General features: G+C 38.5%; 2 protein-coding genes across 6 annotated transcripts; one reads left to right on the top strand and one right to left on the bottom strand.

The window, feature by feature from the left end:
- Positions 1-1,203: 1,203 nt before the first annotated feature.
- Positions 1,204-9,514, bottom strand: LOC132704934 (zinc finger protein 236). 5 transcript variants are annotated; one of them, XM_060675278.1, is made up of 6 exons: positions 9,402-9,514; positions 9,118-9,345; positions 8,247-8,451; positions 4,974-5,495; positions 3,278-3,851; positions 1,204-2,524 (listed from the first exon to the last, which is right to left on the bottom strand). In XM_060675278.1, exons 3-6 carry the CDS (start codon positions 8,396-8,398, stop codon positions 2,117-2,119), a joined length of 1,656 nt encoding a protein of 551 aa, XP_060531261.1. In that variant the 5' UTR covers positions 8,399-8,451; positions 9,118-9,345; positions 9,402-9,514; the 3' UTR covers positions 1,204-2,116. The 5 variants fall into 5 exon arrangements, with proteins under 5 accessions (XP_060531261.1, XP_060531259.1, XP_060531263.1 ...); XM_060675276.1 differs by lacking the exon at positions 9,402-9,514 and having other exon boundaries at positions 9,118-9,399; XM_060675280.1 differs by lacking the exon at positions 9,402-9,514 and having other exon boundaries at positions 4,974-5,432; positions 9,118-9,397.
- On the top strand, positions 9,190-25,647 carry LOC132705133 (gamma-aminobutyric acid type B receptor subunit 2). Its single transcript, XM_060675566.1, has 12 exons — positions 9,190-9,277; positions 9,798-9,888; positions 10,146-10,419; positions 10,781-10,918; positions 13,608-13,883; positions 14,915-15,139; positions 15,198-15,389; positions 17,424-17,484; positions 19,056-19,306; positions 24,312-24,437; positions 24,553-24,831; positions 24,949-25,647. The coding sequence occupies exons 1-12, from the start codon at positions 9,190-9,192 to the stop codon at positions 25,645-25,647; spliced, it is 2,700 nt and encodes an 899-aa protein (XP_060531549.1).
- The last annotated feature ends 571 nt before the right edge of the window (positions 25,648-26,218 follow it).

Raw genomic sequence — 26,218 nt, 5'->3', positions numbered from 1 at the left:
GGATGTTTTCGGAGATATTTCCCACGCTTGCTGTGTTGCTTCGAGTCAATGTACCCAAAAACTAACGGTCGTAGAAAAAGTATAGTATGCAACACGTTCGGAGTAGTATATTATGCAACAAGTGCGGTAAACGGCATTTGACTCACGAGTTTTTAATAAACGAGTGAGTTAAAAAGTTTACCGAACTTGTTGCATACTATACTTTTTCTACGACTGTTAGTTTTTGGGTACATTTTCGCAAAACAACACGAATACATTCACTGATATGAACATCAGAAAGCGTGCGAAATATCTCCGAAAAGATCCGATTGTTCCCAAACCTGTGCGGTAAAATCCGGGAAATGATCGAAGTGGCTCGGATCTGTGGGAAACGAAACTGCAAAATTAGGTATTTTACAGACGGGAGTAGGAAAATATATGTTTTATGCCGATCGCCTAATCATAGACTGTCGTCATTGTTTTCTGTGGTCTTCAATTCAAATTTTTTATGCCTTCCATAATATCTGTTAGGCAAGTATGCTATGATCATTCGCCCATTGCTAAGAAAAATATCCAATATTTGCCCAGCTAGCAAAAAAAAGATTTTGACCGAAACCAAAAAAACCGGCTTCCGTCCGGGCACATCCCGCCTCCATACCGGCGTGAACGGGAAAAAAAGACGGGGCCGACGACGATTATAACTTTAAAACATCTACCGAACACTAAAAACACCAAATTCAAATAGTCGAGACCGATTTCAAATTTTTGGCGACGAATACAAGAGATTCTGTCGGGTGTGGTCTTTTTTTAATTATACGTTTAATTGGGCTCATCTGAAATTCGGATATACACCCCCATTTTCCGGCATCCGTCGAGGAAATTTTTGCTAATAACAATTTTTTCACGCACACAACACCCAAGGCTCCCGGTGGGAATCGAATCCACAACCTCCGGCAAGTCGAGCTGGTTAACGTCTTACCAGCCGAGCCATCCTCGGTCCCCTTTTGTGGTCTTATTATGTTCCTACTTATTTTAGCTAAATTCGCATATTTTTTTAGGGACGCTGGCCCATCATCGGTCTCTACTGGAAAAATTAATATTACCATAAATTAACGGTCGTGATACCGCATTTGCCAGTGGAAAACATTGCCAATCAAAGACCAATTTAATTTCAACAAGACATAGACAGCATTATCGATAAAAAAACGGCAGATAAAACACGTAAACCTTAAATTTATTATCCCATTCACCAAAAATACAAATTGTATTTTACAAAACAGTGTATAAATTAAAAAATAAATATAATATGAAGTAGGTACAGCGATTTCCGCGGTATCCCGTGGAATTTAATAAAACGAAAACAAACCATTGCACTGGAGGCAGCTCATATGCCGGAATGTTTGTTTACATGGGAGGTCTTGAAAGTGGAATGTATGCGTTTTTTTTCATCGTTTCGCTTAGGGCCGAACTAACCTAAACGATTATTCTAAATAATAAAAAAAGTATCCTATCTAACAAGCGAATCATTACACTAATAAAAATATGAAAACGTTCTATAGTGTATATAAATCTATTAAATATTTATATAAAATTCAACAACATGGACGGACAATGATTTCGTGTCTTGGTTACTTTCTTATTAGGCACTTTTAAGCGACAAAATAATATCGCGAGTATAATTTGTTTTGTTTTAATTATATATAAGGTTCACTTTGTCAGGCGCTTGTTTTTCTTTTTTTGAGCAAAATTTATTTTCTCCGCAAGAAACTTGTCATCCAGACCGGACAAAATTTCCTACGCGAAGGAGAACAGAAAAAAATTAGAGATGACGAAAAAACAGAGGAACAAACGGCAAAAAATCAAATAACAAAGGAAAATGTTAATTTAACAAAAATAGTCGTCGCGCTTCCTAATATTTGTTTCACGTTAAATTATAAAAAAACGAAAACTGAGTCAACTTAATGTTAAAAAAGGTGGGAAGCGTCTGGAATGTTTTCAAAAAATCGGTAAATAAATAAGTACGGCGACGTGGGCAGGGAAAATCCGCATTGGCGGAACGGACGGCGAATTGCGGATTAGGGACGCGCCCTAAGGTATCGCCCGGAAATATAAACCGACTAATTTCCAGTCAGCGGGGTCACTGATGACTCTTGCTGAGTAAATGCGAGTTGAACTCGTAGACATTGCAACACTGCTCCCCGCATATGTTACACTTCCACGGGTTAGCGTCCGAGTGGCAACCCTTGTGCAGGAAGTAGAGCGTTTGATCTGGGAACCCGATGCCGCAAAAGATACACTGCAGCCCCGACCTTTGCTTGCCGATCGCGCGCCACAAGAGCGATTCGCCGGGCTGGTCCGACCCTGTCGACGTAATCGCTCCGTTCGTCGTCGTCGCGCCCTCTGTCGGCGACGCGTCCGAATTGTTGTTGTTGGGCGAGCCGGCGGCAGAACGGGAAGCGGCGCGGGCGCCGCCTCCGCCCGTGTTGCTTTTCGATATGATACGGCGTTTTAAGTCGTCCCGCAGCAGACTTTTTAGCGGCGACACCTATATACGGGGTGTTTAGTCGTAATCCAACTGCCTTTTTTTTTATAAACGTCACTAGTTGAGTTACGGTAACGCAGGTTTTTTAGGTTTCACTTTTCACGTTAATTAATTAAAATTTAAACTGAGATATTTAATGAGCATAAAAACCATCGTTATTCTGCAAAGATTTAAATGGGTCAAACTGCCCAAGCAAAAGTTTTTAGCCACCATTTCTTCCTTTTTCTTTAAGGGTTACATAACCTAATTTGTTAAAGTCAATGAAACCCGATATGGGAAGTAGTAGAAAACTAACCAGAATTGGGGTTGTAATGTAACATCAAGATTGTATTGACAGTATGATTTGGCAACAGTTATGTCAGAAATGTTACTTTTTAAACAAGGATTTTATATAAGAAATTATATTTTTTAGAACTTGTTCGTAAGAAACACCTTTACTGAAAAGTTTTTTCGAAATGAAGAAATGTTAAATGAAAAAAGAAATTTTTAACAAAATTTTTTTGAATGTACAATTTTGGCGGTTGGCAGAATATGTAGTTTAAATAATAGCGACAAAAACGCCGACGTGGTGCCGCTAATGCTTCGCATCGTCTATAAGGGAGTATCAAATAGGCGGGGCGAAAAATAAAAACTAGACAGTGTGGGCCTTCCTTCCAAAAACAAACTTATCGTGCTAGCCTTTAATATTTGAGCGTAATTCTCGTCCCAAATAGGAAAAAATTTGATATTTCCCTACTCCAATCGGCCGCGGCATACCTTAATCAACGAGCTGAGGCTGCTGGAGGTGGCCGACTGCACGCTGTTCGATGGGGAGTTCCCCGGATTCGATGATCCATTTCTCTTCGGTCCGTGGTCTCCGTATTCCTCCGCAGGTTCCTGCTTAATCGGTATAAGCGATATAGAGGGCGTGATGCTCGTCTCCTGTTCCATCCTCAATGAGTTACTCTGGATGTGACTGCTGGATGGTGCGTTCGAATTCGAGTCCGCCGATTGCGGGGAATTCGGACAGTCGCCGTTGATCTGCGATGCTTCCCCGCCCCCACCTTGGTCCGACCTAGGTCGGTCGTCGGAAAGGGGTGCGTCCGCCATGGAGATCTCGACGTGTGGGGTGAGGAAGTGCATGGGTGGGGTCGCGTTGTCGGTCGAACGAGCGCCGGTCGAGTCGCCTGAGTCGCTATAGGTGGCACCGGTGGTCACCGACACCGACAGGTTACTGTTGAGGTGGTTCAGCGAGCTGAGCGCGCCCTCAGGGAAGCCCTGTTGGGCCGCCGCTGCTATCAATTGCGATTGGGAACCGGGCGGGCCGGGATTGTCCAAGTCGATGCCGTGTCTGCCGAGTTAAACTGAGTGTCAGAGGTTCGAAAGGAGGCAAATTATATAAAAAAAAAAATAAAGAGGTTTTTTTGTAATTACACCATATAACTAATAGATAATATGGTGGCCCTACTACGGTAAAAATTAATGCGCCGCAGAACTAATTCATATTTTCGTAGAGAAGGGAATGCCTTTATACATTTCACCCAGTAACCTGCACTTCATTTTCTTTCTAAAAAGCTATTTCCACACGCTTAACTCGTTTTTCCAGAACAGAAAAATGGCGTGAAAATGCCGCATCCAAACTTATTGACGATCTGCCAGCGGCCATGTTGATTGTTGAATGTCGCTAGGTCACTGGTTAAAAAACACGTTTTAAATCTCGCGCATGCGCACGTCGAGTGGACTTCTCTAAAAATTTTTCATAGTTGCTTTATTACTTGCTGTATTATCGGCATTAGCCAAGGCCTCTAGTAGCTGAATGACTATTCAAACTTGTGGAAAAAACCTTTTTGTTTTTTTTTTACTTCATTTATTTAATTTCAGCTTTATAGATTACTTTATAAATTTAAAAAAATGTCAAAGAAGACTACCACCTAAAGTAAATTGTGGTTTCAAGGTTACATTACTTTATTGGTTATATTTATTCAAACAGATTTAATTTTTATAAACGGATTTTTAGTGTAAAACTGAGAAATCCCTGATTCGCCGCGTGCTTTCCCTGGAAGCGCAATTATAAAAATCTCTGAAATCAATTTTAAAATGTACGCTCCTGTTAAAAATAAAACTTTCTTTATCTATGTGTAGGGTTAAAAGCAGAAACATAAAGAGGATACAATTTTAAGGCTTCCTCACACATCCCGGACATTTCTAGGGTTTTAATAACAATTTCAACTTTTTTTCAGAAACAGGAAAAGAAAAAATTCAATTTGCCAGTTTTGTAAAAATTTACAACTAAATATCCAGTAACTTATTTGTGATTAGGCTAACTTTCGAGAGCGTGTCCTTTTTGTCAAAATTTGATTTGTGGTGTTGAAATTTTATTGTATTTGAAATTATATTGTCTTTTTTTTGATAAATTATTATTTCCATTAGAAAACATGGACATTGTGCTATGCTAAAACCAAGACGATCTAACCTGTTAAAAAAGTGTATCCGCAGACTCTTCATGGACCCACCCCTATAGTTGCACAAAGGACACGACTTGACGAGGTCGTGCTGGCCTACGTGCTCGTTTTGGAAGTGCGCGCGCATCGCGATCTGCCTCTGGAACCCGCGGTTGCAAATCGGGCAGTGATAAGGCAACGTCTTGGTATGAGTGGTGAAATGTTCGGCGAGATGATCCTTGCGAAAGAAGCGTTTCTGACACACCCTGCATTCGTACGGTTTGACGCCCGTGTGACGCATCTTGTGTCTGCGCATATTCGCCCCGTTGGAGAACTTCATATTGCACACGTCACACTCGAACATCTTGCGGTGCATACGGTCAGCGGGGGGGTTGTTGTTTTCCGCTTCCATGTCGGTCTCGCTGGTCGCTGGATGAAGCTGCGTCACGTGGGCGGACAACGCCGAGGACGACACCGCCTCGAAATCGCACCTGGGAACGTCGTGACGTAAGCGGGCGGAGCCGTGGATATACGTCCGATTGCGATTACTACGACTAACCGTTTAAGTTACCTGCGGGCCTGCGGTGCGAAGTTATAAACAACGATTTGTGAAAATGTAAAAAAATATCGGGACTAACGATGACAATAAAATAAAAAAATGATCCTAGCAGCCGAGAAGCAAAGGAAGAAGAAAAACCTAACCCTAAACTTTGAGTTATGTCAATATCTGTGATTTAAATGTTGTTGGTTATTTACGGTTAGAAAGTATCTTTTAATGTGTTACCGACCACGCTGTTTTTGCTTTTCACGCCGGTTCAAGGCGGGATGGTCCGCTTTTGAAGCGGGGAAAGGCTGTTTTCTTTTTACTCGGTTCAAAGTTTATTGTTATAAAGTGATAGTAAATGGATTGTCGGCTGCTAAAGGGAATCATTATTATATGTTTACAAGTTTACACCGGGCAAAGTCGTCAAGAAAAGCGTAAATGAAGTAGGGGAGCCCTAAAATTTATTGGGTCAGTTCAGGTCAGTTGGGCTTGCAGAGAAAAGCATTAGTCAATCTTATAAGCCAAATTTCACATTTGGTTTCTTTTTCGTACGTTTTTTGAGGTATTTACAGTTGAAAAACATGCAATCATAGATACCAGGTAAGCGGACGTGGAATGGGCGGTTAGATAATAAATGGCGGTTCCCACTACTAACCTTTTGGGACTATAATGAAATGATTATCCCTTTGCGGGACTTTGAATTAAGACCTACAAGAGACACAATATGACATGGTGGCAGTGGTGTTCCATCGCATGTAAAAGTTTATGGATGAAGAGTGTTCGAACGCAAAAATCCCAAGATTTTGAAGGCCGAAAAAAACCTAACCTACATGAGAGTCAACTTCACGCGGTAAAAACGGGAAAAACCGGTGAACGAAGTGTTAACCAACCAAGACCCAGTACAAGGGGCACAGCGCGCTGAGGTTTGCCAATATGACGGCATCAAGCGAATTAAATTTTTCATAGCCACAGTGGAAGAAAAGAGAAAACGCTATATAACAGTCAGTGGTTTTGCCAGGAAAGCCGATAAATACAAAACTAACGTTTTTGTTTACCTAATGGGAAATGACACTGAAGAAATACTGCTACAAAAACAATTAATCGGCGGCGAGAGTTTCCTAGAAATTTTGCAAATATTTGGTAATGATTTTATTCCCAAAAGAATTTTTCGAGAGGTTTAATTTGAGGGTGCAATGACTAGGTGAATCTGTTGGAGGACATTGTAACTATAGGACACTAAAAGAAGAGCTAAGTCTGAACTGAATTGTCATTCATATCTCAGATGTCAAAGTGAGTGAGAGAATGCATAAATGAGAAACTCATATTGGAAAAAGCTGTACAGATTACCATGACACCCAGAATAGGATCATGCGACAAGAAAGCACGGTGAATGTTGTGAGCCCTTATTCCGGGGCGATGAAAGGAAGAAGTTCTGGCCAAAGCAGTCAACTAGGATAAAAGAAAACGAGGCAGACAAGACATGTGCACACTGCGGCATTGGGACATGAAAGGGTAGGGAACAATGTTCAGCCAAGTTCTCAGTTTGCAGAACATGTAACAAGAAAGGTCATTGGAGTGTCAGATGCAAGAAAAAAGGTTTGACAAAGCTTCCATAAATGTGGTGACAAAGGATGATCCATTCATTGGACAGGTATACATGGATTACAAAAACCGTTGGTATGTTGACATTACAATGGATAAAAAGTTCCAGATGCCATTTTTTATTGACAGTGGTGCAGACGTGAATTGGTTTCCATATGAAAAGCTACGGAGTGAGTATAAACAAAATTATAAGTTGTGATTCCATTGGAGCAGCGGATGACCATAAACTGGACACTGTTCGCAAGCTTAAAATAAATTTTTGAAATGAAGGCGTTTCTAACAATGACACTGTTAATGTGATAAAGAAATTAAGACAACCTATTCTAGGTAGAAATTCAATATTAAAGTTTGGTTATGCCCAAGTTAAAAATAGAAACTGAAAGACTATTAAAATTAGGTATAATAGAGCCAATTGAATTGGGTTAGCCCTATAGTTTGTGTCAAGAAAGGGACCCGTCTTTGTTGTGATTACACTAAACTGAATGAGAGCTTCGTGAGGCCATACTTTTCCCTTCCAATAATAGAACATGCACTGGTTCTGAATTTTTTACAAAGTTAGGTTTCACAAGCGGATTTTACTAAATTAAACTAAGTAAAGAGATTCAATTGTTTACAACCTTCATAACGCCCTTGGACGATTTTACAACAACTTTAAATAAAAGTAAATTCATATTGCCTCCAGATCTACAAAATATTTAGGTTATATTATGATTGATAGAGGAATTTTAATGGATCCAGATCCTGTTAGGCCGATCCAGGAATTTCCCACACCACTTTGCAGTAAGACCTCCAAGAGACACTAACACGACACTCTGGACCCGTTTTTTGGTGACCAACTCCCAACAGTTTGTGCAAGTTGATTTTAAATGAAAAAAAGTGCACATAAATGTATGGTCTAATTCCTTTGTTCCCGAAATACAGAGTGTTAAGGATCTACAAAAAAACAAGTTGTTTTATTATAACGGTGCTAAGTAAAAGAGAAAAGACAAAAAATACTGCGCAAGGAATCGATTTCTGTGAATCTGATATTAATCGTGGCATTGCGAAGATGGTAGTTTTAGTTTATTATTATTATTTTTTCAGTAATAAAAGATGTGCGCCGAATCGTGCTATTTTTGTTCACTATATTTCCTATTATTAGTGCGCGTAGCTCTCTTACCGATTGCACTTGCTGGCGCCCTCAGACGAATCGTAATTGGTGATATTGGAAGCGGTCACCCTCTCTTCATTGTCGTTCTCGTCGTCCTGTTGCTGTAACGTCGCTACGCCACTACCCGAATCTGCCTCCGTTTCGGCGGCAGTGTTGGCCATGATCACCTGGTTCCGCGGCTGGAGTTATGGCTGGTGAGCGATTCCATGAACACCTGCGTACCCCCGAAAACAGTGTAATAGTAGTTTAAATTCGAAGCGACCCGGGACACGCCGTGACGTCATACGAACGAAGAAAGACTACCTTTTCTGTTTACCGTTCTAACGAACTTCTTTTTGTATTGCGATATTAAAAAATGTATATATCTAAGTTAAATCACAAAAAAAAAACTAAGAAAAATTTTGTATCAGCGATGCGATATTATTTTACATTATTGTTCGTGCGAAAGGGGGCAACCCCGCACAGTATCGAAAACGCCGAGACAATCACGGGCTGTTTGGCAACACGTACACGAATTGCTCAACGCAGATTGCAAAACGCATTTGGTAACAAGTATTTGGGAACTCTCGGTGCGCCTAATTTCCTAGCGATCAAAATAAAATTGCGTCAAATAATTCACAAAGTCGGCGAAAGCCATACTCGCAAAAGCACTGACCACAGAGCCCGGATCCTATACTTACACGTCGACGACAAAAGTAACGTTATTTGGGAAACGAGGATAGCTACGAACGGGCGGCGGTCTCTGCTCCCAATCGGGCACACACGGCACTTTTATTTCGCGTTCGATTCACGCACCAAATACCAAAACATTACGGAACCCGCACATAACCTGTACGGGAACGTATTCCACACAATTTTCCGTGTTCAATCCGATACTTACCTAAGTAAAAACGTGAGGGAAAATGGTAGCAGCGACGCGTAGCCACATTAAAAAACACCTGTACACATTCTGATGACCGCTTTTCGAGCCGATTCCAGGTTGACGGTTGACCTGTTGTGCTGGGAAGTGAAGTGGGATTATGTGGCCCCGTGCCAGGACCGTACTCGCTCGTTTTGCGTCGATTTAGGGAGCGGACCAACACCGGAATGAGGTTGAACGAAATTGGGGCTGAAAGTCGGCGAAATTAATGAATTATCAGCCTATTGAGTATCGGGCTAATCTACGTTAGACTGGTTCGACACTCGTGAAGCGGTATCTGGGGTCGGGGAGTTATCTTCCCGATTTTATCGACCAGCAGGGCCGGACGCAGGCACGAACCTGTAACTTGAACATCTATCATTATAAAAATTTTAACGCGTTGCTTATTTTTATTTATGATACTTACACTAAGCAAGCCACATGCGATTACGTTAAACTATTGTGGTCGGAGTGGTCCATATTACATCTTCACGCTTAAATCATAGGTGTAGAGTGTAGAGAATTTCAGCCAAATATTTAGATTTCGTCCGTGATTCTTCATCCGTCACAGTCGCCTAATCGTCCACTATCTCGACGAAGTGCGAGATATTCTTTTCATTTGTACCCAATAACGAAATTAAAATCTCACTTTTACGCCGCAGAGGCCTGTAATAAAGTACGTGTATCGGAAAATCAAGTGCCCCGCGAATCCACAAAAGACGCGGTTAATGAATGGGGTGAGGACGTCGAAAGGCAAGAAAAGTGCCGCGTTGGCGAGATCAGCCGCGCACGTTGAAGTGGCTTTCGAAAAAACCCTACGGGCTCAGTTCCGATCTTAGGGAGCCCTAATTTTTTTTAGTAGCCGTCATTTGTTCTTCGATGATGCATCCGCAGCAACGGTCCTTGTGCGCAATTTTTATTGCGTTGGCTCTGGTGGTTTACTTAAGATCGTTAAAGAATGACGTTCCGAATCGCGGCCAACTATATTATTTTGACCGTAACAATTTTAGTTGGGTGCATATCGATAATGAATCAAACCTGGCGTTCAGTGATCGAACGACGACGTTTCGAGTTCGCGACGCTCTGAAGACGTTCAACGCGTCGAACGTCGTGGTCGACGAGTTAAATTTCGATCGAGAGGTGTATATTTTGGGGTTGTTCGACCTTACCGGGGGGAGGGGAACGAGTGAGGAGTTGGTGGCAGCCGAGATGGCCGTCAAGCATGTGAACCGGTTAAGTTTGGTGCCGGGCTACAAAATCATCCTGCTAGTTAATGATACGAAGGTATGCCGTGTGCCGTGTGCCGCGTATCAGAGAAGAAAATGATATGGAGAAAGCATATTTGTCTTTTAAAAAGGCATTATTTTATTTTGCTTTAAAAACTTTTTTTTCTTTTCTTCTTTTTTAGGAAGAGTATATCGAATTGTGTTATAACACACGTAATAAGATAGCGTGCGACAACTTTGACATTTTCTTGTAGTAATTTTTAAAATTAACACGCGTCCCGATGCTACATAACTTCGTTGCAATTCCCTGTATTTTTTGCACTTAAAAAAAACTTGAATGCTATGCCATGAAAATTAACATTCTCTTCCACTAATGGGGAAATTTCGCCTGATAAACCATCTAAGGGTGTTGCTTCCAGTGCGATCCTGGGGTAGCAGTTGACAGATTGTTCCACGCGCTCTATTCCGATAAAACTATACTCATGCTCCTGGGGGCGGGCTGTTCGAACGTCAGCGAGACACTGGCTCACGTCGTTCCCTACTGGAACATTCTCCAGGTATAAATATAGTCTGCTCGCTTCTAAATAAAGTAAACAAATGGGGCCCTATCTTTAATTTAACTCTTGATGAGGTACATCAGTTATTATCAAAGATACTTAGAGAGCCTTATAGATCTTTTTACGTAGAATTCAGAAGCATGCATGATATTATTTCTAAGATACGAGCTTTTTAATGAAACACAGTGTATATGTATTTTTTTAGTTGTACTTTTTATATGCTTTACAAAAATGTTTAAATATATAGGGTACACGTGGGTCAGTGCAAATACGGGGCAAGTATAACCCCTATTAATGTGTCCGTAAATATTTTCTTAAATACGCTATCTATAATCCCGACGGTCTATCAGAACCTTTAATAAATGCCGCAACGAGAACTTTTATGTCCTCAGTAGTTGCGCTATATTTTCAACCAGCTGTGAAATCAGCACGTGCATAATTAAATACAATTTATTTCCAAAAAGCTTGTTGTTTTTATCGCAGTTTTCGGTAACTACTTTACCAGGTATATCATTTGGATTCCGGTGTTAAATCCTACGTCTTTGAAATCACCATCTTTATTTTTTCGGTTTACACTTCACACCTGGGGCAAGCGCGAAACATGACAGGTTACACTTGCCCCTGTAATTTCGACTGATTAATTTTTCTCTGTCGCTATATTCGCAAGCTTACAGCAAGAATGACTTAAAAGAGGCAGTACGAGCTATAAAAAGTGGAGCGTTAACATTGTATAAAGGTGCATCAACATACAAAATAGCAAAAGGCTACATGGGCATGAGTAAGAAACAAAATATTTGCAATGAATATGACGGCACACTTGTCGTATTGAAATTCCGTTAATAGAAGAATCAATAGCGAATGATGTCATCCTTATGGCAGGAAACTACTTAAATCTATGTTCTGCACTGTTATTTCAAAAATCTCGTTAGATGTAAGTCCTGTACTACTTATCAAAAGCATTTGAAAAAGGTGTATATCCATTTAATAATGATGTGATTCCCGTTGAAACGTTCGATACTTTGTAACAAGAGACCATTCAATTAATTTTCTAATTCAACAGCACCCACAGCAATTCGGCAGCCAACATCACTGTTTCTCACTTCTTTTTCTATTCGGCAATGCAATCGACAAGCTCTGAGCAATATAGAGGCAATTTCAATGTTGGAAAAACCAAAGTCAGCACTTAATGGACTCAAAAGTTTTGAGACAATACTTTTGCAACATATTAAACAGATGCCAAACCCAGGAAGAAATAGAATATGCCCGGGGTCGAGGTTGTTACATTTGTGAAAGCAGTAGAACAATTGAAGGAACAGGCAAATAAAATAAATAAAAAACAAGATCCAAGGGCTAAGAAAGGGGTTAAAAACTGAAACAAAAAGCCACATATAATGAAGAGACAGACGAAGATGAAGAGAGGCCAACAGCAATAGAAATAAATACCTCAGATTATGATTATAACGTGGAAGACGAAGTAACTGAGTTTCGCGAAGAAGAAGAATTGATGAAATCCTTACATCTAAAAAGTTTTCGAAACGTATTTAGAAGGAAAATTTCCAGACGGTTGAGGTCCCAGTTTTATTAGCCGGGTATCGATGGCATTTCTATTATAAATAGGAAACAAATAAAACGGTGTTTGCCTGCTCCAGATATCGGCATTTGTTTCAACATCATATTTTGATATTAAAGAGTTTTTATTATATTTCATTTCCGCTTTTATTTTCGGTTGCCCCATTAAATCTACAATCTATATTAAGTGAATTAGACACCGTATTTACACTTGCCCCAAGTCCTTGGGGAACTGTAAACTTGAAAAACCCCAGAAAACAAAATCAAAAAAATCGAAAAAATTGCTAAACATTTTGTTTGCATTTTATAGATATAGTTGCTATGTATGTTGATAATAAACTGCCTAAATGTTGTTAATTTCCACGTCAAGGAACGGCAATGACAGAGGAAGAAAGTTGAACTATGGAAATTCTAGGTCACACTTATCGTGATGTACGTCAAGTAGTAAATGACAGTTTAAAAATATACTTGCTTTAAATCCTAATTTTCTTTAAATTAACATATTATAGTTACTATTATTTGATTACAAAAAAATAGGTATATATACAAAAAATAGTAAACTATGAAAAAACTGCTCAAGCACACAATTTTCGAATTCTTCTTTGGTAATTTACCTGGATGATGTCCAGAATTCAGTGGCGTACTCAGATATGTTTATAGAGGTTAAGTTTTACCATTTACATTCTTGAAAAGCGGAACGAAATTTAAAAAAATATATCTTTAACTTGTATCTTAGAAAGTACATCTTCTAAAAGAAATCTGGATTCTACGTAAAAAGGCCTACAAGATTCCGTTATATCTCAAATAATGACTGAGATATCCCGCAAAAACAAGGTAAAATGAACACACTGTTCATTATGTATTTGTAAGTATTTAGAAAAAATTAAAAAAAAGCCTAAATAAAATTATAAATAAATAAAATAATGATAAGTTTCTTTATCGTAAAATTCCAGGTTCTTTTTCCTGGTAATTATGTCGTCCTATATGTAAAACATTGCCACTTAAACCGATGAGTTTCGCAAAAGAACAGGTCTTATTGGTGCACCCCTAAACCTTTTATTTCTCTCTCTCTCTCTATCTCTCTCTCGCGGTCAAACAGACTATACTACGCTCGTTTCAGGTATCTTACGGATCGACGTCACCTTCGCTGAGTGACCGCCTAAAATTTCCTCTGTTCTTCCGCACAGCCTTACCCGATTCGTCACACAACCTAGCCAAGATCCATCTGATCAAAGCTTTCGCGTGGCAAGTAGTGATCACATTCACTGAAACCGAGAGTGCGTATCTTTTCCCGATAAACCACTTCGTCGTCGATCTGGAACGAGAAAATGTGACCGCAGTTTTCACGGTCTCTTTTTCCGCGGAAAATTACAAGGATCAGCTCAAGGTGTTAAAGGTTAGTTATGCGGAGATCAGACCGTAAATGGTAATTTAGGGTAGGAGTTCTTTTTCTTTCTTTTAAATGAAATAAAATTAAATCCCAAAGAAATAATTAATATATTCATTTAATATCAGGTAATCAATAACATTGGACGACAAGTCAAAACAATCAGCCTAAAATAGTATATTATGCAACAAGTGCGGTAAACGGTATTTGATTCATGAGTTTATTTGACACGAGCGGAGCTTAGCTGTTTCGGGAATATTTTCTTGCCACAAAGGGTACATATTTTAAAATATTTCCCCTCTAGGATTTGATTCAGTCATTCTAATAACATTTCACTTCTCCGTCTTCCCTTTCATCAATATGAAATATCATTGCTTGTTGATGACTCTTCATTTTTCTTTTTGGTTTTGTTATATACTCGTTTTTTATCTAAAATCTTTCTCGTTCAATTATTTTCTTTGTTCTTTTTGCTTGAATCGTACGTCTCATAAATATGGTACCGTACAAAAATTTGGTACCGTCAATTACGACCAAAAATTGCAATGGTGAATTTTTAAAATAGGACATCCAGTTTGGGATAGTATACTGCATGTGTAACCACATGGTTAAATTACTGACGTGGATTCAAAACTATTTGAGATATGGAGATATTGAAAACGGTACCTGCTCTAACGAAATTACTCTACATTATGTTACAAAATTATAACTTTCCATTGTCGTTCCTAGCTTTACCTCGGACACATGAAAGGAAAAATATTTAAAAAACCCACATAATTTTTATTAAATCAAAAGTAAACACTAACACATCCTGGTTTACAAAATTTGCAAAAACTAAAATAAAATGACTTTTTTTGCAATTTCAATATGAATAATAAGGTTAAATTTTCAATGTTATTTTTTTTCTATTTATTCTACTCGAGTTATCTCAAACTGGTTCGTACATGAAAACTGTAAGCGCGTAATGGTTAGATTGGTTAAAATAACTAATGTTAACTTAATATTAAATTAATATCCTAAAAGAGTCACTTATATTTTCCAAGAACACCGACATAAGGATCATAATAGGCAGTTTTTCTTCGGAGATGGCTCCCAAAGTGTTCTGCGCGGCTCACGATTTGGACATGCGCGGCGACGAGTACGTCTGGATCTTGCACGAGCACCATACCAAATGGTGGACGTCTGATGGCGAGTGCGCTCACTTGCGAATCGCTACGGAGGGGGTAATATTGAGCTCATCTCGAGAGTCTCTCGAAGATGAGAATACGGTAAGCGTTTGCTGAAAGGTAAAGTCGTTTCTTTTTACCATGGCGGTGGTGACCATAGGTACCGGAGGAGGCGGGAGAAGTGCCCATGTACGGGAAATGGGCGAGGCAGGCGTACGATGCGGTATGGGCCATGGCACTGATTATGGCTAGCAGTCGGGTGGATTCTCTCGACAAGTTCGGGTACCATAGGAAGGATATGGCCTGCGATTTCATGGAAAGCATGCGCAATTTGGCGTTTGTCGGCTTGTCGGTACGAACTTTCTTCACGATTAGAAATTATTTTTTTATATATATTTTTTTAAATTTAATTCCTTAGTGAGATTTGTTTTTCTGCCATTATTAAGCCAGGTAAAATAATAATATATAAATACAAGTAACCAAAACTATTGGGGTGGTAGCCGTGACGATAGTGGACTTTTGTTTTTGAAGATTGTTATTTAATTTTGGACCCTTAATATACGTAGTTTTTATTAGCCGGATGTTTTAATTAAATAGCTAAACTTAATGTAAAATTGTAGCAACCGCAACTGAGAACAAGAAAAATGTTTGTTATATGTTTACGATTTGAAGCGCTGCATTAAAAACGAGCAATTGTCTTAAGGCGGGATCTCATTCGCCTGAATCGCGAGTCACGAACCTAAGTTGTCGAACTTCGGGCGGCTCGCACTTTTCCGCGTTCTGTCGGTAAATTTAGCACGAGTCAAAGGAGAACGAGCCAGACCACTTATTTTCGTGCGCGGAAGGGTCGAATTTGATCAAAAGTTATTTAGTCCTTGAAATGTCTTATAAGGAAGAAACTGACGTATGGAAACCATAAAAATAGAAACCCATCGAAGAGTAAATGTTTTTGAAGATTCTAATCACAGAATTGAAGAACAAAAAAGACGCTCTTCTGGCTTCTATTCGAAAGCTATAAAAAAATGACTCAACTGAAACTTTTTTGACTTAATTGACGTATTTTATAATAATCGTTTTTAATTTTTTTGGTCGACCAACAGTTTTTTAAAGAAATTGTGTACTGACATTTTTCTAAACTTTTCAATTTTTTTTTCAAAGAAACGTCCACAGGCTATTGTAATACTTTTTGTAAAAGTTCTGGATTCCTTCTGCGTCAGTTTTTATTGAATCGAACTTGCTGACGTTTCACCAATCATCCTGTTGGCTTCTTCAAAGCTTGACTGAAGCTGGCTCGCATTTTACTCTGTACCTGCTTATATATTGTTTGAGGGGGGCGGGGCTAAATGAGGGGCATAAAGAACGTCTCGGATGACTGGTGACAGGTAGAGGCCTGAGTCGCGGTTAAGATTGTAAGGTTGCTTATAGATTTCTACTGTCGGATTTTTCGTTGGTAGAAGAATTGATTACATGCAAGAATTTTAGTTTTATTTATTTTATATTATTATTTATATTAACAAAATTAAAATATTGTTATTATTTATTTTAGCAAAATTACTGGCGGTCCTGATGGCATACCAAGTTTTATCGTGAGAAACTGTTTCCACGCGCTGTGTGCTTCTTTATGTCACATTTTTAACCTGATACTTGAAACGGGTGTTTATCCAGAACCTTGGAAAATTATCAAAGTTTATCCTACTCTCAAAAAAGGTGATCGTTCTTTCGATCTTGTGTTTTTCTAAAATATTCGAGAATATATTAAATAAATTTATTTTTGCTCAAATTGGAAAAGATCATCACCAACTTATGCTCCCTGTCTTTGTATGTCTGTGACTCCGTGAACAAGCAAGGTCAAGTTGACGTGATATACACCGACTTCCACAAAGCGTTTTACCAGATAGATCTTCACTTACTGATTGAAAAGGCATCTCAAAAATTTGGTTTCTCCGATTCGCTGATTACAATGTTGAGGTCCTGTCTGGTGAGTCGTCGACAGTTCGTTGAGATGAGGGGTTTAGATCAGTTCTTTTTGTTTCAATTTTTGGTGGTTAATTAAATAGTTAATAATTAATGCAACAATTTCGGAACACCCTATATATTCAATATAATATATAGCAATTTACTATACAATGACGTGATTAAAAAAAAACGCTCAAATAAAAATTAAAACGAAGTAACAGCGAGAAAAAAATGCTCCCAAGACAACAGCCTAATGAAAAGGAAAAACCGCGACCGTTAAAGCAAATCTCTGAATTCCCATTCCACGTGGCGGTCACGTTTAATGTAGCCATTTTTTCTCGTCAGAAATGCGAACATTTCATTAACTAAAGTGACTTAATCGTATTTGCGCGCCGGAACAGGAGACGATGTTTTTATTGTTAATTTTCAGGGACCTGTCCGGTTCAAGGGGGCCGACCGAATAGGGGACCTCGTGCTCCGCCAAATCCGAGGTAAATCAATTTGACTCGATACCCCCTTAAAATGTCAAGAAAAAACATCCATATTCGAATGTTTGTTGTATATTGCTATAATTCAGAATGATATATCTTGCTTAAGCGTAATTATTACTTTTGTAATTGTTTTTATTACTTGAACATTGCAACATAACCTCAAATGAATAGAAAAATATTTTCAAACTGTAACTTCCACCTAAGAATTTGTCGATATGTTTGTTGGATACACACCTATCTAACAAGACAACATTTATGTTTTAGGACAATAATTATGATTGTTATTCGAATATTAGAATATTATGTTAAAAGGTCATAAAAATATTTAAATTTTCAAGATGAAACTTCCTAATAATTTGTCGATATTTTTATTGATACTTAACAACAAATTTATAACATATAATATAACAGCGGCGTTATGTCTAGTTTGAGTGACTTAGGCAGTTTTTGGGTAAAATCCTTTTTTTTTTTACTCAAATTCCATAGTTAAATACGTGTCACCGCTGTCAAAATAAACCTGTGCGTGCGTGCGTGTGTGTGTGTATGTGTGTGGGCAAATGCACAGTGATAATACACCCCATTATATCCAATTTTCCATAATTATTATATCTTGGGTTAACATGAACCATACCAGAAGGAAGAGGATGCAGAAATTAAAATAACATTCAAAATTGAAAATATATGCTTTGACTTTGAAATACTTCTCATATATTACATAATTTTGAAAAACTGATAACGAGCCTAGTGAAATAATTAATAGATACATAATGCTCCATTAAAAAAACACAAGTATAGTTTGTGTATCAAAATTTGTGATTTTCCATATCCAGATCAGTTTTCACCTTTTCGTTAAGTTGGCTCATCTAACCGAACTGCAAAGGGTTTCAAAAAATGCAAAATCACCAAAATGGTTACGACATTTCTGTTTGTGCCGTCTTTCCTTTCATAAAAAACCAGTGTTAATAAACACTATACAACGTAAACGTTTTCTTTTACATATTTTACCAAGTGCTTGATAGGGAATGTATTGCAATTGGTAAATCTGTCATTTTAATTTTAAAAATAGTACGACTATATCTCGTATTTCCAAGAAAGTACAAAAATTTGAATATGTTTTTTAACCACTCTTCATATGCATATAATGCTAAAATAATTGAGAATTAACTCAATTCTCCAATATATACGTTCATGAACCAATCAACCGGTATAAATATTGCTCCATGATTCCCTAATGCAATATCTGCGATCGTTTCATGAAGCAACTGATCGCAAAACTTGAGGAATGATAAATTACGTTAGGGACTAATAACCATTAAGATGAGGTCAACGAAAAACGACACCGTGTAATAAGGGGAGGGTCATACGCTTCGAAATGGCGCGTATGTAAATCTAAAGTATTGAAACTTCAAAAGTCATTAAATTCGTGCGACGTAATTGATGGATGTGCTCCGTAATTTCTTTTTGAGTGCGAAAATAAAGATGAGGGGACCGGGTTTGGTGACGTGCGTGTCGAGACGTCGTGATCGAACGCTCAGTCCGTCCGTGCTACTTGATACCGGCGTAATTTTCAGATGGAAAACCAATCCCCATCGCGTTCTACGATTCTATCGCCGATCGTCTCAACTTCAACTGTCCTTTCTGCGTCCCAATTTCCTGGAAGAATAAACCGGTGCCGATCGCCCGAAGAATACTGAAACTGCGTACCATCACCATCCCGAAAGCTCTTTACTGTTTCGTCTCCGGCCTCGCGTTTCTGGGGGTGTGTTTGTCGGCCGCATTTTTGTACTTTAATTTAAGGTTTCGCCGACTTAAATACGTCAAGGTGAGTTAACGCATCTATCTGTAACTCTTCCGATAATTGAGCGACGGCTTCATCGCTGCAGGTGACTTGTAGTAACCGGAACATTTACAACGTATACTTGTGAGCCAACTCGTTTTCAAAACTAATTTTGGATTTATGTTTTCAAATCAGGTTTCGGATTGTTTTGAAGTCGACGTGAAAACATTTTGAGATTTCGACATTTTGACAGTCATATGTGCCACAACCGCGTTTTGTGTTTTGTATTTTTTCTGAGTTTCTGAATTTAAAAAGGGGCTAAAAATATTAATTATTATAACTCATTATTTTTATTTGATCAGGCAGTGGGTGCAGAATGGGCGCAGCAATTTAAATTTTATAGAAACATCCAAGAAAACCTTATCCTTCCGTTTGTCTACAACAGTTGAATCATGCCAAAGGGGGTATGTGCCAAATTTAAATTTTTGAGATAATCAAGAAAAACTATTTAAATTTACAACAATGTTTTAATTACGATAGGCAGATATTCCTTTTCTCAGGACATGCGGCTAGAAACGTACTGCAATTCTAACGCAAAATGCTAATATATTAAAAAATGGCACATACCCCCTTTGTCATTTGCACTCTTTAATAATATTTTTAGAATCACTATAACTAATTTTTTGCAGTTTTTCCCGTTAGAAATTTGCGTGACGTCAAAGGCGCTTTAACATGACTTTTCTAACAGGAAACCGAAAGGCTCTTTTTAAAAACTTTATTTTTCAAAACTACAAAATTAATAGTTTACCGCGAGAGCGTATTCAACTGACTAACTAACAAATAAGCGAAACAACAGTTTTATGTGATTATAAGTCACTTTTGAAGAATATACTTCTGTTATATTCGCTTAGATGGCGTTACATTTTAGAATAGGCAACAAAAATCCACAGCTACCTATGCAAAAGACCGCCGTGCAGCGCCGTTACACTTGATAAACATTACGGCGTTACCATTATACGTTTTCCATATTCTTATTTGCTTTTAAATTGTCACCAGCTGACTTTCGAGCGTCTTGCGGCGTTGCTGCCCTTGTTGACAAAACCACAGTTTCTTCCCTGTATTACCAATTGAAATGTTTAGATAGTATAGTATCCATCCTAATGTTCTTGAGTTGGGTTTTTGTTGCTTGATCCTTGTACTGTTGTTTTTTAATATTATGCGTTTTAATTTAAAAAACAAAATGAAACACTTAAGAAATCTTAGTTCTTTTTGCCCTTGTTCAAACTTGTACAGAGCGTCTTTCGATGCTTTTAGTGACTTACGGGGTTACTTACAGCCATGGGGAGAAATCTTTTCCACAGTGAAAGGTTTGGATATCAAAGTATGTTTACTGTTTTGCCCACTATACTGCATCATAGTACGACCTTAAGTGTAAAAAATATATTTTCTTTTATGTATTTCGTTAATAACCTATAGAAGTTTATTTTTGACTTGTTTATGATATACACTCGTGATTTAAAACCAACGTAAAAATTTAAAGTACATTTTACCTCGTAGTGTTATCTGCTAAAAACTTGTAAATTTCAATTAGTATTTATAATTTTGATTGACATACTTGTAGGTACTGTTTTGCAGGTTGAGCACGGTATAGTAAATTAATTTGAGTTAGCCTTGTAGGCTGGCCGCCCGTGACATAGAAATGAATACACTTTAACGAGTCACCTATAGAAAAATGAATTTTAAAACTTTTGTTTTCTGTTAATGCATATTATTTAAATATTACAATTAGTTCACCAAATGAAATAATTTCTCTGAACATTTTTTTAAACTTTGCTAAACATACGAATACAAAATCAGATTGTACAATTTTAATTTTTTGAATATAATTGACAAAACCCACAAATAAGGCAGACCCCTACAGAGAACGAGAAATTTACAGTTGAAAAGTTTTGGTAAAAAATGTTAAATGTTATATGCTTGAAACGTTTTTTATACGAGATCCAGTTAAAAAATTCGAGTCTGTAGGATATTATATTTTTTTATTTAGAAGTATTTGAATTTTTTTAAAGAATTTTTTATCAAGGGCGTACCTGGCTCTAAGTAAGATCGACTAGCGGCAGCGTTTTTTGCGAGTCATGGTTCATTCGTTATTTCTTCATTATTCATAAATTATATCTATTCTTGCAGAAATTTCTGGTAGTTGAAACCTCTTTTTTACATGCGGGTCCATCGTTTTTTATCGTCTGTGAGCTTAACGCCTTGAAGTGTGAAGAGTTTTGTCAAGGTGTTTTTGAACGTTTTTGGGCATAATTGCAAAAATGGACCTATTAAAATTATATTATTGTTGAAATAAAAACCGTTACTAAAGTGAAAGTTTTTTAAGATAAAGTGGTATAACATTTTTTTAATGTTTGAATATTTTAGAACTGCAATAATTATCGGCAAATTATATTCTGGCGGTATTTGACACTTACTTTGAGTCCATTTAAAACTTTTAAATTAGTTCACTAGCGGAGATCCGGGTAACCACCACCATAATTTAGCAAAAATAAATAATTTTCAGCATTGATTTTCTCATTTCATCTACCGTAAAAGTTAATTTCAATCAAATTGTGGTACTAGAGGGCCCATCTTTTTGCCAGTGAACCGATTGAGCAGTTTAAAAAGGCGGTAAACTTCTAAAACCCCTTATTATGTGTACGAAACGTACACTGAAATATTTTTTGCCGAAGCGATAACAGTGACTACAAAAAAAGTTGTAACCTCGTTATCGTCTTAAACTTAGGTGAGAAATCTCCTCTTCTTTTAGAGAGGTTAGGAACACTTGTAAAGTAAAGTTTCTTATTCTTATGTGTATGCAATGTAACCCCGAAATGGGGGAGAAACTGTCAAAAACAATCCCTCATTAGAACTGTTCAATGATTTTATTTCTTTGTGTACGTCCTTTCCAGGCGGTACCCGAATTAATACCAACAGTGATACGAAAGTACTGGGAACTTGCATGTGTTCCTCACTTGACCCCTGACGAGCAACAATGTGAAGATTTCTTGGCCTTGACCTAGGAAACCTGATGGTGGTTATATAGTATGTTTACCTTCTGAATCCCTATTTCCAACCTAAGAGAGACCAAGTCCAATGTCGTTTTAATTTATTAGAATCCAGGCTTAATTAGAATATAATTGCATATAACCAATATCGTCACTTTATGAAAGATTATTTAGATCAACGTGGCATGCTGCTTTTCAATACCAATGAAACTTTCTCGTATTTCTTTCTCCATCATTGTGTATTGAAAGATGACAACGTTTCCTCCAAAATCAGAGTTGTTTTTGATGGTTCTTGTAAAGGACCTCACAACTTGAGTTTGAATGATGTTTTTCTATCGCGTCCAAAGCTACAGAATGACGTCTTCAAGACTCTACTCACTTTCCGGTTCTGTCCAATTGATTTTAGTACCGCCATTCTTCAAATGTTTAGGAAAATTGCGGTCGATGAAGAGGATTTCAAGGATCAAAAAATGTTGTGAAGATTCGTATAGTTTATGTATCGTGATCTACGGTCTGCATTGCAGTCCCATCCTAGCTATATGAACCCTATCCCAGGCTTTTGTCAGCGTATTATATGCAAAAGGTGAAGCGTGTCACATTTAAATTGTGTCTGTGCCAAAACTCGAAGTCTGTGATGCCTTACTTCTTTTCAAATTGCCTGATTCCAGCGTCGCTTTATATTGATAAAGATGTTCGTTTGACCACGTTTATTATAGAATCGTGGTGCCATTAAAAGCATGGTTATCCTTGTCCAATACCTCCTGCGTCAGCAATTTTGGATCTTAACATTTAACCGCGCTATACGCTCGGTTCTTTCAATATGCTATAGATGTGCTCGTGTAAAATCGACCCCATTTCCTCCTTTCATGGCTGACCTATCTCTACCCAAGGTACGCGTGTCCCAAGTATTCATAACTATGTTTAGCCGCTAGGGAATCCAAAAGGGCTGTATTTGTTTGTTTATCTGTATGCTTACAATCTGTCTTTGGAGGTCTTTTTGGCTGCCTCCATACGTTTTGTAGCTCATCGAGGAAGGTGTAACGATATGTACAACGACCAAGGTTTATTGGCGCAAATAAAATGATCCTTTCTTACATGCGGTCTTCTGCCGAGGACTTAATTATTACATGACCCTTCAATACCCCCCTTTGCGCTCCATTTTTGAGATTTGTGGGAGTTAGGAGTAAAGTCCGTAAATTCCCAACTGCCCCACGTAATTGGCCGACAGATGTTGTCTTTTGAGGAGATTTCCACTGTATAAGCCAAACGTGAGGTTGCTTTATATTCCCGTCCTCTCTGTGAAATCAGTCCCGATCCAAACGACCTCGGGTGTTTCAATTGATCTAACAGATTCACCAATTTTTTTTTGAAAAGGTGGTCTCTAGAAAGTCCCTCAACACGTTACAACGTCGCAATAAGTGGAATGTGTCCGGAGTGTTGGACCCCCAGAGTCAATTCGCTCGTTGTTATCAAAGATATCAATCAACCTTCTCTGCGCTGGGTATTAGGTCGTATTATGAAAATCTATCCCAGTCCCGATAATATATCTAGGGTAGTTCAGGTGAAAACCTCAAAAGGGCTCCTTGATCTACCGTTAGTTAAAATGTACCAATAACTCACCCAACAAACAGAACTGTTTTTGCGTGTGTGTAGGTATCCAATACAATTCTCTATATATTTAGATCTCAAACCATCTTTTTGGGCATTAACGTTTCGCTTTCCAATTTTGTTTTTTTTTCTATATTCCTTTTGCTCCGAAGCCACCAAAAGGGTGAGTCATGTGTGAGCATCGTTTCCTTCGAAAAAAACACCTTTAAACCAATTTTAACCCCCCGAACAGAGTTTCATATCAGAATATCAGGGCCGCATTGAGAAAAATTGATGGTGGATCCGCAAAAATTAAACTTTGTATAAAAAGACGTTGTAGCGAAATGTGATCGGCCCCCATCCTTTTTTGGAAGATGTTTTATTGTTTTGTGGATCGTCAGTTTTCTCATTTTCAGTTATCCAGTCCGAAACTGAACGTGTTGGCTGCGGTCGGTTGCATCTGCGTCTACGTGTCAGTTATCTTGTCCAGATTGAGTGACGTCTTGCCAGAAGCCGAGCCGTTCTTCGACGCCACGTGTTCGGTAAGCGTGAACCATGTCTTATTCAAAAAGCCACCACCAATATTCCTAATGGCGCTTCCTTTATCTGGTCTACTTCGTATGTTGTTCCGTTAAAAAATTAAAACTCTCGCTCCAGATCCGGACTTATCTTCTCTCTGCCGGTTTCTCATTAACGTTCGGTTCGATATTCGCGAAGAGTTACCGTGTCCATCGGCTCTTTACGGACGCCAATGTCGTCCTTCTCCGGGGGAAATTTCTCAGAGACAACCAGCTCATCGCTCTGATCTCGATCGCTTTGATCGCCGACGCAGCCGTCATGTTTCTCTGGCTCGAAATGGACCCGTTGCACCGTCACCTCCACAGCTTGCCGATGGAGTCTAGTTCCGTGAACCGAGGAGTCGTCTATGAACCACAGGTAAATCAATAATCCCATGGAAGAAGAGGAAGTCAAATAGTAGTTGCTCATTAACGTTTGGTGTTTATTTAATGTCTTATGACGTCGCCGGTCATTGACTCTGGCCTGACGTTCCAGGTAGCGTTGTGCCAGTGTCGCAACACCGTAGGTTGGCACGTAGCCCTTTTTGGCTACAAGGGCATCGTCCTGCTGATGAGCGTCTACGTGGCGTGGAAAACACGACACGTCAAAATACAAGCCCTGAACGACTCCCAGTATATCGGCATCTGCGTCTACAGTGCTGTGTTTTGCGCCCTCCTCGTCGTTCTCTTCGACATAGTTGACGACTACGTCGTAGTCAGCTACGCGGTCAGAAACCTCAGCATTCTGTCCAGCTCCACCGTGACTCTATTCTTGCTGATCCTGCCCAAATTTAAATCCGTCTCGGATAAAAGGGACGCCGAGGAAGGTATCATGCAGGCGATGGGCTTGAAGATTCAGTCGAACACGAGGAGGTTCATCGCGGAAGATCCAACGGAGATAGTGTGGCGACTCGAGATCCAAAACAAGGTGCACAAATCCAGGTTGGAGTCGTTAGAGAAGGAAATGGCTAGGCTGGAAGCACTTCTGAATCCCAGCTTCACGACTGCGTCTGCTGACGTGCACCTGTTGAGTTCCTCGCATCAGGTGAACGTGAGGGCTTCTTGGCCAACGACACAAGGCCACTCGCTCAAACCGTTCTCTTCGGAACAGAAGCTGGTAGGGGAGAAAGTGTCGGAGAAGCTAAACTTTGTGGGGAAGTTGAGGAGGATCGTCGGCAGCTTTAATTCGCTGTGAATCGGCGAGGGTGAGGTGGAAACAAGTATTACTACAGGAAGATTTTAACGTTTAATTATATATATATATATATATATATATATATATATATATATATATATATATATATATATATATATATATATATATATATATATATATATATATATATATATATATATATATATATATATATATATATATATATATATATATATATATATATATATATATATATATATATATATTATTATATATATATATATATATATATATATATTATGTGTTCGAAGTGTTTTCGGAGCGCGAGCATTGAAGATGCCAAGTGAGATTTTGGCGAAACGTCTGCAGGATTCCAGTCGGATGCAAGATTTGCAGGATTCCAGTCGGATGCAGGATTCCAGTCGGATGCAGGATTCCAGTCGGATGCAGGATTCCAGTCGGAGTTCAACGAGCGAACGGATGATATCCCGGAATATAGTGTCATCATATATATATATATATATATATATATATATATATATATATATATATATATATATATATATATATATATATATTCTCACGTATTGATTCACGGATGGAAAAATGT

Source organism: Cylas formicarius, unplaced genomic scaffold (genome assembly GCF_029955315.1).
Source record: "Cylas formicarius isolate icCylForm1 unplaced genomic scaffold, icCylForm1.1 PGA_scaffold_7__23_contigs__length_41026272, whole genome shotgun sequence".
In the NCBI taxonomy this organism is placed as follows: domain Eukaryota; kingdom Metazoa; phylum Arthropoda; class Insecta; order Coleoptera; family Brentidae; genus Cylas; species Cylas formicarius.
The sequence above is the reverse complement of the archived record's forward strand: the minus strand, read 5'-3'. Positions and strand labels throughout refer to the sequence as shown.